The following is a 14,351-nucleotide window of genomic DNA, read 5'->3' on the forward strand; positions in this document are numbered from 1 at the left end:
CTCCTTCTTCACCACAACGGATCGATACAGCGTCCGCATTACTGAAGACGTCTTCCCCGTGGCCTCCTACCGGTCGGACGTGCCCTAAACACCTCCCTAGGGAGGCGCTCGGGTGGCATCCTGACCAGGTGCCCGAACCACCTCATCTGGCTCCTCTCCATGTGGAGGAGCAGCGGCTTTACTTTGAGCTCCCCCCGGATGGCAGAGCTTCTCACCCTATCTCTAACGGAGAGCCCCGCCACCCGGCGGAGGGAACTCATTTCGGCCGCTTGTACCCGTGATCTTGTCCTTTCAGTCATAACCCAAAGATCATGACCACAGGTGAGGATGGGAACGTAGATCGACCGGTAAATTGAGAGCTTTGCCTTCCGGCCCAGTTCCTTCTTCACCACAACGGATCAATACAGCGTCCGCATTACTGAAGACGTCTTCCCCGTGGCCTCCTACCAGTCGGACGTGCCCTAAACACCTCCCTAGGGAGGCGCTCGGGTGGCATCCTGACCAGATGCCCGAACCACCTCATCTGGCTCCTCTCCATGTGGAGGAGCAGCGGCTTTACTTTGAGCTCCCCCCGGATGGCAGAGCTTCTCACCCTATCTCTAACGGAGAGCCCCGCCACCCGGCGGAGGGAACTCATTTCGGCCGCTTGTACCCGTGATCTTGTCCTTTCAGTCATAACCCAAAGATCATGACCACAGGTGAGGATGGGAACGTAGATCGACCGGTAAATTGAGAGCTTTGCCTTCCGGCTCAGCTCCTTCTTCACCACAACGGATCAATACAGCGTCCGCATTACTGAAGACGTCTCCCCCGTGGCCTCCTACCGGTCGGACGTGCCCTAAACACCTCCCTAGGGAGGCGCTCGGGTGGCATCCTGACCAGATGCCCGAACCACCTCATCTGGCTCCTCTCCATGTGGAGGAGCAGCGGCTTTACTTTGAGCTCCCCCCGGATGGCAGAGCTTCTCACCCTATCTCTAAGGGAGAGCCCCGCCACCCGGCGGAGGAAACTCATTTCGGCCGCTTGTACCCGTGATCTTGTCCTTTCAGTCATAACCCAAAGATCATGACCATAGGTGAGGATGGGAACGTAGATCGACCGGTAAATTGAGAGCTTTGCCTTACGGCTCAGCTCCTTCTTCACCACAACGGATCAATACAGCGTCCGCATTACTGAAGACGTCTTCCCCGTGGCCTCCTACCGGTCGGACGTGCCCTAAACACCTCCTTGGGGAGGCGCTCGGGTGGCATCCTGACCAGATGCCCGAACCGCCTCATCTGGCTCCTCTCGATGTGGAGGAGCAGCGGCTTTACTTTGAGCTCCCCCCGGATGGCAGAGCTTCTCACCCTATCTCTAAGGGAGAGACCCACCACCCGGCGGCGGAAACTCATTTGTACCCATGATCTTGTCCTTTCAGTCATAACCCAAAGATCATGACCATAGGTGAGGATGGGAACGTAGATCGACCGGTAAATTGAGAGCTTTGCCTTCCGGCTCAGCTCCTTCTTCACCACAACGGATCGATACAGCGTCCGCATTACTGAAGACGCCGCACGGATCCGCCTGTCGATCTCACGATCCACCCTTCCCTCACTCGTGAACAAGACTCCGAGGTACTTGAACTCCTCTACTTGGGACAGGATCTCCTCCCCAACCCGGAAAAATCGCATTTATCGACACCTGAAATTCGGGTATCGTGACAACCCTATTCAATCAGCCAGTTTGGGGGTCCTTGTCATATTATCTGCCGTTTGTGGTTGATTTGGCCCTGATGGGTCAACTGGAGCTGTTTGCAAGTCATGCCTACGGGACCTCCAACCTGAGGCCATGTTCTCTGCCGGTAAATGGTGGATTGCACTCTCTGGGTCGGGTGGGAGTGTTCATGTAAACCATAGTCTTAGGGTTGGGGCATTTGGTGAAGGTGTTGGAGTTGCCATAGACTGTAGTGAAAGATGAATTCAGTAACAGCTCTGGATGACTTCTTTGTGTAAAAGAATACAAACATCCATCCATCCATCCATTTTCTACCGCTTATTCCCTTTGGGGTCGCGGGGGGCGCTGGAGCCTATCTCAGCTACAATCGGGCGGAAGGCGCGGTACACCCTAGACAAGTCACCACCTCATCGCAGGGCCAACACAGATAACAATTCCGGACTGTATGGTTGAAAACATTGGTTTGTCTTCTTCTGTAACACTTAGTTTGTTCTCTGCTCCTAGGATGCCCTTAACTTACCGATCCACCATGGCTCTCAACGAGCAAGCGCAAGACTCTGCTCCCAGTCCGAGCACCTCGCACTCCCTGCGCTCTTTTTCCCATTCCTTGAAGGTAGCACCCATGAACGGCGGCGGGCGGCGCAGTCCGCAGCTGGTGGGGAACCTCAATCTCAGCAGGAGAGTCCTGGACGAGCGAGGGGGCGAAGGACGGGTGGTTACGGATCGATCACAGTCCCCGCTTCCGCCGCTGCTGACCTCCCACTCCTCCTCGGACCTCCTGCGATTGTGCAATGGCAAGCCTCTCCGCGCCGCTCGATCTAGCAGCTCCTCAGCGCCACCGCTGCCTCCGAAACCCAACCCAGCCTCCCTTCCACCTCCGACCCTCTCGCTGTCGCTGCCTCCTCGTCGTGCAAATGTGTCCCCGCTGCTGTGCGATAACGAGGCCCCTCAGAATCCTGAAGACACCTCCAATCCTTCGACAGATCCCAATCTGGAGTTAGAGCTGGGTTCCTCAGTAGCCCGTCGCTCCTCTCTACACAGGTCAAAATCAGACCTGTCGGACCGCTACGCCCGTGCCGGAGCTGACGTGGAACGTTTTTTTAACTACTGCGGCCTCGATCCCGAGGAGCTGGAGGCGGTCGGTCCAGAGAACTTTGGTCGGGCCAATTCGGACATCGTGACCTTCAACTTGCGGTCGGCGTCCATGATCTCCGACTGCGACCAGTCCCGGCAGTCCTCCAACGGCGGCCTGTCGGACGGGGACGAGGCTGAAGACGAGGACGAGGAGGCCGGGGAGCGAGTCCCTTACGGCATCTCTGCCGTGGAGCGGAACGCCAGAGTCATTAAGTGGCTGTACAGCATCAAACAAGCGAGGGAGGCACAAAAGGTTTCACATGTTTAGCGAATCAAAGTGCTTCTCGTGACAGATCGGACGTCTCGAACTCTGGACTTGAGAGGCTTGCTAGAAAAAACAAATCCCATCTTAGCGTACATGTTGGTATTGAAGTAAAGAGTAAAAGTTTTATTGGTAGCTAACGCTAACTTAATCATTTTTGTTTGATGAAATTATTCATGAGGTTGTTTTGCCCGTTTAACTTGACTAAAATAGACCAGCTCAGTGGCCTTGTGGTTAGAGTGTCCGCCCTGAGACTGGGAGGTTGTGAGTTCAAACCCCGGCCGAGTCATAACCAAAGACTACAAATTCTATATTGCGAGAACTCTGTTTGAAACGAGAATCAAGTCTGCATCGAAATGATACCCCAAGGATCGGAATCGATTTGAATTGTGAGTTGTACGGTTCACATCCCTACAGAACACCCGCGTTAACTGGTACCATAGCATGCCCTTAACCTACCGGGGCCGGTCTCTGGGTGTGTCCTTCCCCTCGATCAATGTGTCCGTCTCATTTTTTCCGAAGGACGAAGCTAAAAGGGAAGTCCACCATGAACGCGGTTTGCGCCATACCTTGGCTCTAAGGCCGCCCTTCGGTTTATTTTCATCTCGTACCAATTAGCGCAGGGACGTCTGCTACAACCTCAACCAAAACCAATTTCAGAACAAGAGCAAGCAGAAATGCAGCATAAGTCTTGAATAATTTCATAAAACTAAACAAATAATTAACTCCGTCTATTTCGAGCAAGCTTCTTCGAGCTCCAGGTTTGAGAGTTCCAAACCCTTTCGTCGTCGTCGTCGTCGGTCTCATTTTTCCTGACCTTTGTGTGAAGAACCACGCTATGAAGCTACAAAAAAAAACCTTCGAAGGTGTTAGTGTTCATGCGCTAAAGGTTTTGTATCACTCATGACAGCTTGTCGGCGTACCAATGACATGGCAACCGACCTCAAACGAGACCTTAAGGGTACGCAGGTGCCACCTGGACCCATGTTTTACTTCCTTGATAGCGCAGTTCTTACAGGTTGGTGTTCATCTGAACGGGTCGCAATCACAACTACTTTAGAGCCTGTTACTTATTTGACTCGGCCCTCTTGGAACGTGGGACACCAACAAGAGTCCTCCAACCAGGTGGCACCTCTGCCGGTCTCTGCACCTTCCTCCGAGCATCAGCCTCTCAGTATCGTCGCCGGGTATTTTTAAAACGGCCCATTTCCTTCAGGGTTCTGCTGTAATGTATCTGGTTCGGGTCTCGTTGGTGTTTCCTATTCTATGGGCTGTTAACTTGTCCGTGCCCAGAACTCTTGATTGCTGATAGTCTGTATTCCGAGTATTCTTCGGAAGTAAAAGTTTATAAATGTCTGGATTCTTGTGGTGATGGTTAGGGTGGCTGGAAGATCCTTCAGTTGATTTGATCGATTATGGACCGATGAACCTTATCTCCCAACAACAACAAAAACTTAGGGGACTAATCGGCACCCGATTCTGTGTGGTCCATGAAGATACAGTTCTCATCACAACTTTTGTTGGCAAAGATCTACGCCTGCACTTGCCGGCTTCAAGCGGCTCGTTCAGGTCTCAGAAGTGAACCGTGCCCGTGCCAAGTTATAATCACACAACGTAAACATCCATCCATATTCTTCCGCTTATCCGAGGTCGGGTCGTGGGGGCAGCAGCCTAAGCAGAGAAGCCCAGACTTCCCTCTCCCCAGCCACTTCGTCCAGTTCCTCCCGGGGGATCCCGAGGCTTTCCAAGACCAGCCGGGAGAGATAGTCTTCCCAACGTGTCCTGGGTCTTCGGACGTGCCCGAAACACCTCCCCAGGGAGGCGTTCGGGTGGCATCCTGACCAGATGCCCGAACCACCTCATCTGGCTCCTCTCCATGTGGAGGAGCAGCGGCTTTACTTTGAGCTCCTCCCGGATGACAGAGCTTCTCACCCTATCTCTAAGGGAGAGCCCCGCCACCCGGCGGAGGAAACTCATTTCGGCCGCTTGTACCCGTGATCTTGTCCTTTCGGTTATAATTCAAAGCTCATGACCATAGGTGAGGATGGGAACGTAGATCGACCGGTAAATTGAGAGCTTTGCCTTCCGGCTCAGCTCCTTCTTCACCACAACGGATCGATACAGCGTCCGCATTACTGAAGACGCCGCACCGATCCGCCTGTCGATCTCACGATCCACTCTTCCCTCACTCGTGAACAAGACTCCGAGGTACTTGAACTCCTCCACTTGGGGCAAGACCCCCTCCCCAACCCGGAGATGGCACTCCACCCTTTTCCGGGCGAGAACCATGGACTCGGACTTGGAGGTGCTGATTCCCACCCCAGTCGCTTCACACTCGGCTGCGAACCGATCCAGTGAGTAAACATCTGACCCAAACTTAATTCATTGGAAGGCTCCCCTCACAAGTCTCCCCGCACTCTGCTAGCACTACGCCTCGGGGAAAATCAGGCTTTCACAATAAAATCCATGTGCGTTACATCTTGTCTGACTGCCTTAAAGATATGAGTCCCGGACGAATAGCTCCCATATTTAGTTAGCATATGTCAAGTACCAAGTCATATAACTCTAAGGTATACGGTTGCAAAATTAGCACCAAAAAAAGTTAGCATGCTAATGTTAGCATGCTAACAGTTAGCATATGTCAAGTACCAAGTTATATGACTAAGGTATACGGTTGCAAAATTAGCACCAAAAAAGTTAGCATGCTAATGTTAGCATGCTACAAAAAATGTGTTGCTAATATTAGCATGCTTACAGTTAGCATATGTCAAGTACCAAGTTATATGACTCTAAGGTATACGGTTGCAAAATTAGCACCAAAAAAAGTTAGCATGCTAATGTTAGCATGCTAACAGTTAGCATATGTCAAGTACCAAGTTATATGACTCTTAAGGTATACGGTTGCAAAATTAGCACCAAAAAAAGTTAGCATGCTAATGTTAGCATGCTAACAGTTAGCATATGTCAAGTACCAAGTTATATGACTAAGGTATACGGTTGCAAAATTAGCACCAAAAAAGTTAGCATGCTAATGTTAGCATGCTACAAAAAATGTGTTGCTAATATTAGCATGCGAACAGTTAGCATATGTCAAGTAACAAGTTATATGACTCAAACGTATACGGTATACGGTTGCAAAATTAGCACAAAAAGAAAGTTAGCATGCTAATGTTAGCATAGTAAAAAAAATGTGTTGCTAATATTAGCATGCTTACATTTAGCATATGTCAAGTACCAAGTTATATGACTCAAACGTATACGGTTGCAAAATTAGCACAAAAAGAAAGTTAGCATGCTAATGTTAGCATAGTAAAAAAAATGTGTTGCTAATATTAGCATGCTTACAGTTAGCATATGTCAAGTACCAAGTTATATGACTCAAACGTATATGGTATACGGTTGCAAAATTAGCACAAAAAGAAAGTTAGCATGCTAATGTTAGCATAGTAAAAAAAATGTGTTGCTAATATTAGCATGCTTACAGTTAGCATAAGTCAAGTACCAAGTTATATGACTCTAAAGGTATACGGTTGCAAAATTAGCACAAAAAGAAAGTTAGCATACTAATGTTAGCATGGTAAAAAAAATGTGTTGCTAATATTAGCATGCTTACATTTAGCATATGTCAAGTACCAAGTTATATGACTCTAAAGGTATACGGTTGCAAAATTAGCACAAAAAGAAAGTTAGCATGCTAATGTTAGCATAGTAAAAAAAAATGTGTTGCTAATATTAGCATGCTTACAGTTAGCATAAGTCAAGTACCAAGTTATATGACTCTAGAGGTATACGGTTGCAAAATTAGCACAAAAAGAAAGTTAGCATGCTAATGTTAGCATAGTAAAAAAAAATGTGTTGCTAATATTAGCATGCTTACAGTTAGCATAAGTCAAGTACCAAGTTATATGACTCTAAGGTATACGGTTGCAAAATTAGCTCACAAAAATAGCGCATCACATCCTGTCAGACAGTGTTTACAAAACGAGTCCCAGAAGAATAGCTCCCATATTTAGTTAGCATAATGTTAAGCAAGTCAACTGCTGGCATGCTAACTTTTTTTAAACTAATTTTGCAGTTTTACACCTCAGAGTCATATATTTTGCTACACATGCTAACTTTTTAAAAACTTTTTTTTTTCAGTTATACACCTCAGTCACATTTTGTTACACATGCTAACTTTTTTTAAATAATTTTGCAGTTATACACCTTAGTCACATTTTGTTACACACGCTAACTTTTTTAAACTAATTTTGCAGTTTTACACCTCAGAGTCATTATTTGCTACACATGCTAACTTTTTAAAAACATTTTTTTTTGCAGTTATACACCTCAGTCACATTTTGTTACACATGCTAACTTTTTTAAACTAATTTTGCAGTTTTACACCTCAGAGTGACATTTTGTTACACATGCTAACTTTTTTCAACTAATTTTGCAGTTTTACACCTCAGAGTCATTATTTGCTACACATGCTAACTTTTTAAAAACATTTTTTTTGCAGTTATACACCTCAGTCACATTTTGTTACACATGCTAACTTTTGTCAACAATTTTTTGCAGTTATACACCTGAGAGTCACATTTTGTTACACATGCTAACTTTTTTAAACTAATTTTGCAGTTTTACACCTCAGAGTCACATTTCGCTACACATGCTAACTTTTTAAAAACGATTTTTTTTTTTTTTTTTTTTTTTTTTTCAGTTATACACCTCAGTCACATTTTGTTACACATGCTAACTTTTTAAACTAATTTTACATATTTATTTTTTTAGCTAATATTGCAGTTATACATCTCAGAGTCACACATTTGGTTACACATGCTAACTTTTTAAACTAATTTTACATATTTATTTATTTTTAGCTAATATTGCAGTTATACACCTGAATCATATTTCGCTACACATGCTAACTTTTTAAAAACTTTTTTTTAACTAATATTGCAGTTATACATCTCAGAGTCACATATTTGGTTACACATGCTAACTTTTTAAAACTAATTTTACATATTTACTTATTTTTTAGCGAATATTGCAGTTATACATCTCAGAGTCACATATTTAATTACACATGCTAACTTTTTAAACTAATTTTACATATTTATTTTTTTTAGCTAATATTGCAGTTATACACCTGAGTCACATTTTGTTACACATGCTAACTTTTTAAAAACGTTTTTTTAACTAATATTGCAGTTATACATCTCAGAGTCACACATTTGGTTACACATGCTAACTTTTTAAAACTAATTTTACATATTTACTTATTTTTTAGCTAATATTGCAATTATACATCTCAGAGTCACATATTTAATTACACATGCTAACTTTTTAAACTAATTTTACATATTTATTTTTTTAGCTAATATTGCAGTTATACACCTGAGTCCCATTTTGTTACACATGCTAACTTTTTTTAAACTTTTTTTTAACTAATATTGCAGTTATACATCTCAGAGTCACATATTTGGTTACACATGCTAACTTTTTAAAACTAATTTTACATATTTACTTATTTTTTAGCGAATATTGCAGCTATACATCTCAGAGTCACATATTTAATTACACATGCTAACTTTTTAAACTAATTTTACATATTTATTTTTTGTAGCTAATATTGCAGTTATACACCTGAGTCACATTTTGTTACACATGCTAACTTTTTTAAAACTTTTTTTTTAACTAATATTGCAGTTATACATCTCAGAGTCACACATTTGGTTACACATGCTAACTTTTTTAAACTAATTTTACATATTTATTTATTTTTAGCTAATATTGCAGTTATACACCTGAGTCACATTTTGTTACACATGCTAACTTTTTTTAAACTTTTTTTTAACTAATATTGCAGTTATACATCTCAGAGTCACATATTTAATTACACATGCTAACTTTTTAAACTAATTTTACATATTTTTTTTTTTTTAGCTAATATTGCAGTTATACACCTGAGTCACATTTTGTTACACATGCTAACTTTTTAAAAACGTTTTTTTAACTAATATTGCAGTTATACATCTCAGAGTCACACATTTGGTTACACATGCTAACTTTTTAAAACTAATTTTACATATTTACTTATTTTTTAGCTAATATTGCAATTATACATCTCAGAGTCACATATTTAATTACACATGCTAACTTTTTAAACTAATTTTACATATTTATTTTTTTAGCTAATATTGCAGTTATACATCTCAGAGTCACACATTTGGTTACACATGCTAACTTTTTAAACTAATTTTACATATTTATTTATTTTTAGCTAATATTGCAGTTATACACCTGAATCATATTTCGCTACACATGCTAACTTTTTAAAAACTTTTTTTAAACTAATATTGCAGTTATACATCTCAGAGTCACATATTTGGTTACACATGCTAACTTTTTAAAACTAATTTTACATATTTACTTATTTTTTAGCGAATATTGCAGTTATACATCTCAGAGTCACATATTTAATTACACATGCTAACTTTTTAAACTAATTTTACATATTTATTTTTTTTAGCTAATATTGCAGTTATACACCTGAGTCACATTTTGTTACACATGCTAACTTTTTAAAAACGTTTTTTTAACTAATATTGCAGTTATACATCTCAGAGTCACACATTTGGTTACACATGCTAACTTTTTAAAACTAATTTTACATATTTACTTATTTTTTAGCTAATATTGCAATTATACATCTCAGAGTCACATATTTAATTACACATGCTAACTTTTTAAACTAATTTTACATATTTATTTTTTTAGCTAATATTGCAGTTATACACCTGAGTCCCATTTTGTTACACATGCTAACTTTTTTTAAACTTTTTTTTAACTAATATTGCAGTTATACATCTCAGAGTCACATATTTGGTTACACATGCTAACTTTTTAAAACTAATTTTACATATTTACTTATTTTTTAGCGAATATTGCAGCTATACATCTCAGAGTCACATATTTAATTACACATGCTAACTTTTTAAACTAATTTTACATATTTATTTTTTGTAGCTAATATTGCAGTTATACACCTGAGTCACATTTTGTTACACATGCTAACTTTTTTTAAACTTTTTTTTTAACTAATATTGCAGTTATACATCTCAGAGTCACACATTTGGTTACACATGCTAACTTTTTAAAACTAATTTTACATATTTACTTATTTTTTAGCTAATATTGCAGTTATACATCTCAGAGTCACACATTTGGTTACACATGCTAACTTTTTTAAACTAATTTTACATATTTATTTATTTTTAGCTAATATTGCAGTTATACACCTGAGTCACATTTTGTTACACATGCTAACTTTTTAAAAACGTTTTTTTAACTAATATTGCAGTTATACATCTCAGAGTCACACATTTGGTTACACATGCTAACTTTTTAAAACTAATTTTACATATTTACTTATTTTTTAGCTAATATTGCAATTATACATCTCAGAGTCACATATTTAATTACACATGCTAACTTTTTAAACTAATTTTACATATTTATTTTTTTAGCTAATATTGCAGTTATACACCTCAGTCCCATTTTGTTACACATGCTAACTTTTTTTAAACTTTTTTTTAACTAATATTGCAGTTATACATCTCAGAGTCACATATTTGGTTACACATGCTAACTTTTTAAAACTAATTTTACATATTTACTTATTTTTTAGCGAATATTGCAGCTATACATCTCAGAGTCACATATTTAATTACACATGCTAACTTTTTAAACTAATTTTACATATTTATTTTTTGTAGCTAATATTGCAGTTATACACCTGAGTCACATTTTGTTACACATGCTAACTTTTTTTAAACTTTTTTTTTAACTAATATTGCAGTTATACATCTCAGAGTCACACATTTGGTTACACATGCTAACTTTTTTAAACTAATTTTACATATTTATTTATTTTTAGCTAATATTGCAGTTATACACCTGAGTCACATTTTGTTACACATGCTAACTTTTTTTAAACTTTTTTTTAACTAATATTGCAGTTATACATCTCAGAGTCACATATTTGGTTACACATGCTAACTTTTTAAAACTAATTTTACATATTTACTTATTTTTTAGCGAATATTGCAGTTATACATCTCAGAGTCACATATTTAATTACACATGCTAACTTTTTAAACTAATTTTACATATTTATTTATTTTTAGCTAATATTGCAGTTATACACCTGAGTCACATTTTGTTACACATGCTAACTTTTTAAAAACTTCTTTTTAACTAATATTGCAGTTATACATCTCAGAGTCACACATTTGGTTACACATGCTAACTTTTTAAAACTAATTTTACATATTTACTTATTTTTTAGCGAATATTGCAGTTATACATCTCAGAGTCACATATTTAATTACACATGCTAACTTTTTAAACTAATTTTACATTTATTTATTTTTTAGCTAATATTGCAGTTATACACCTGAGTCACATATTTACTTACACATGCTAACTTTTTAAACTAATTTTACATATTTATTTATTTTTAGCTAATATTGCAGTTATACACCTGAGTCACATTTTGTTACACATGCTAACTTTTTAAAAACTTTTTTTTAACTAATATTGCAGTTATACATCTCAGAGTCACACATTTGGTTACACATGCTAACTTTTTAAAATTAATTTTACATATTTACTTATTTTTTAGCTAATATTGCAGTTATACATCTCAGAGTCACATATTTAATTACACATGCTAACTTTTTAAACTAATTTTACATATTTATTTTTTTTAGCTAATATTGCAGTTATACATCTCAGAGTCACATATTTAATTACACATGCTAACTTTTTAAACTAATTTTACATGTTTATTTTTTTTAGCTAATATTGCAGTTATACACCTGAGTCACATTTTGTTACACATGCGAACTTTTTTTAAACTTTTTTTTAACTAATATTGCAGTTATACATCTCAGAGTCACACATTTGGTTACACATGCTAACTTTTTAAAACTAATTTTACATATTTACTTATTTTTTAGCGAATATTGCAGCTATACATCTCAGAGTCACATATTTAATTACACATGCTAACTTTTTAAACTAATTTTACATATTTATTTATTTTTAGCTAATATTGCAGTTATACACCTGAGTCACATTTTGTTACACATGCTAACTTTTGAAAAACTTTTTTTTAACTAATATTGCAGTTATACATCTCAGAGTCACATATTTGGTTACACATGCTAACTTTTTAAAACTAATTTTACATATTTACTTATTTTTTAGCGAATATTGCAGTTAAACATCTCAGAGTCACATATTTAATTAGACATGCTAACTTTTTAAACTAATTTTACATATTTATTTATTTTTAGCTAATATTGCAGTTATACACCTGAGTCACATTTTGTTACACATGCTAACTTTTTTTAAACTTTTTTTTAACTAATATTGCAGTTATACATCTCAGAGTCACATATTTGGTTACACATGCTAACTTTTTAAAACTAATTTTACATATTTACTTATTTTTTAGCGAATATTGCAGTTATACATCTCAGAGTCACATATTTAATTACACATGCTAACTTTTTAAACTAATTTTACATATTTATTTATTTTAGCTAATATTGCAGTCATACACCTCAGATCACATATTTTGTTACACATGCTAGCTTTTTTAAGACTAATGTAATTTAGCATGTTAAGGGGTTTTTTTTTATACAACTTTGAGTCACATATTTAGTTACGCATGCAAACATATTTCAAACTAATTTTGCAGATGTATAGTGAGTAGAGGTTTTAGCTTTTTTTTTTATCAAGTTTCACTCTTTGTTACTTGACACATGCTAACTGTTAGGTTAGCGTTTGAGTTCGGCTTCACCTTCTCAGCATTCACACACGTTTTAAAGTTTTCCTCTATTTTGCACAAAGTTGCCCGACGGCGCACGGAGTTGAGGGGGTTTGCGGGCACGTTGCGTTAAAAGTTTTCGTCTATTTTGCACAAGGTTGCCCGACGGCGCATGGAGTTGAGGGGGCACTACAGAATCCACCGAATTACAAATAAAAAAATGTTACAACCCGCGACCACTTTGAAAACTGTACAAAGCTTTTGTGTTTTCGACAGCCCATTTCTTGTCAGAGTGAGGGATCAGTGCGGCTAAGTTAGCATGTTGCTATCTGTCCTGTCATTGCTGTGTGTCCTCAATGTCGTGATCTTGTAGTGTCGATTCTTTGTTAGACTTCAACCCACAAAAGTTCTTCTGTGGTACTTTTTTTTGTTGTTGCTGTATGTAAAATATTGTAAAGGAGAGAAAAAAAAAAATGTATATATTTGGCTTGGTTTTTAGAACTTTTTTGTTTTGGGAATCAGCCGCAGTGTTTGCCAACAGTGAAGAATCAGTGTTTGCTAACAGCGAAGAACTGTCGCTTTTTGGACGTGGAAGCGTTGGCTTTTTATTTGACGGAAGACAAACACGTTCCGTGTTTTCATTCTCTTTTTGCATTGTTCCAATAAACGGCTCTTTTGCCACCTTCTGGCCTTTATTTTGAAGGACAGATGTGAAGTTGACCCCCCACACAGTGTTAAAATCTCCCCCAATTAATCCTCATTTAAACCTATCAAACATTAGTGGGACCACAGACACATGTCATGTGTGGCTGCAACCACCAGAGGGAGATGTTCTCCACTTTAAAAGGCTGAATTCTTAGTCTGGTCACATCTAGTCTTAGCCTTAGATTCTGGGTTAGGTTAGGTTTATATCATTAAATATGATTTCTTATCCTTATAAAGGATATATGTCCATCCCCACCATACCGTGTATAGTGGGGATGGTGCTCTGCTGACCTCGACTGCGGATGTTGTGGATCGGTGGAGAGAATACTTCGAAGACCTCCTCAATCCTACCAGCACGTCTTCCTATAAGGAAGCAGGGCCTGGGGAATCTGTGGTGGGCTCTCCTATTTCTGGGGCTGAGGTTGCCGAGGTAGTTAAAAAGCTCCTCGGTGGCAAGGCCCCGGGAGTGGATGAGATCCGCCCGGAGTTCCTTAAGGCTCTGGATGTTGTGGGGCTGTCTTGGTTGACAAGACTCTGCAACATCGCGTGGACATCAGGGGCGGTACCTCTGGATTGGCAGACCGGGGTGGTGGTTCCTCTCTTTAAGAAGGGGAACCGGAGGGTGTGTTCCAACTATCGTGGGATCACACTCCTCAGCCTTCCTGGTAAAGTCTATTCAGGTGTACTGGAGAGGAGGCTACGCCGGATAGTCGAACC

The 14,351-nt window shown here is 39.2% G+C and overlaps 1 protein-coding gene across 3 annotated transcripts in view; it reads left to right on the forward strand.

Moving 5' to 3' along the window:
* fam110b (family with sequence similarity 110 member B) overlaps positions 1–3,115 on the forward strand; it is a 41,841-nt gene extending 38,726 nt beyond the window's left edge. For all 3 annotated transcript variants that reach the window (XM_061928954.1, XM_061928957.1, XM_061928956.1), the window contains one exon: positions 2,218–3,115. In XM_061928954.1, coding sequence (XP_061784938.1) covers positions 2,218–3,115 — 898 coding nt within the window. The remainder of the gene's footprint in view (positions 1–2,217) is intronic.
* Positions 3,116–14,351: the final 11,236 nt, after the last annotated feature.

The sequence above is a fragment of the Nerophis lumbriciformis genome, linkage group LG33 (assembly GCF_033978685.3).
Source record: "Nerophis lumbriciformis linkage group LG33, RoL_Nlum_v2.1, whole genome shotgun sequence".
In the NCBI taxonomy this organism is placed as follows: domain Eukaryota; kingdom Metazoa; phylum Chordata; class Actinopteri; order Syngnathiformes; family Syngnathidae; genus Nerophis; species Nerophis lumbriciformis.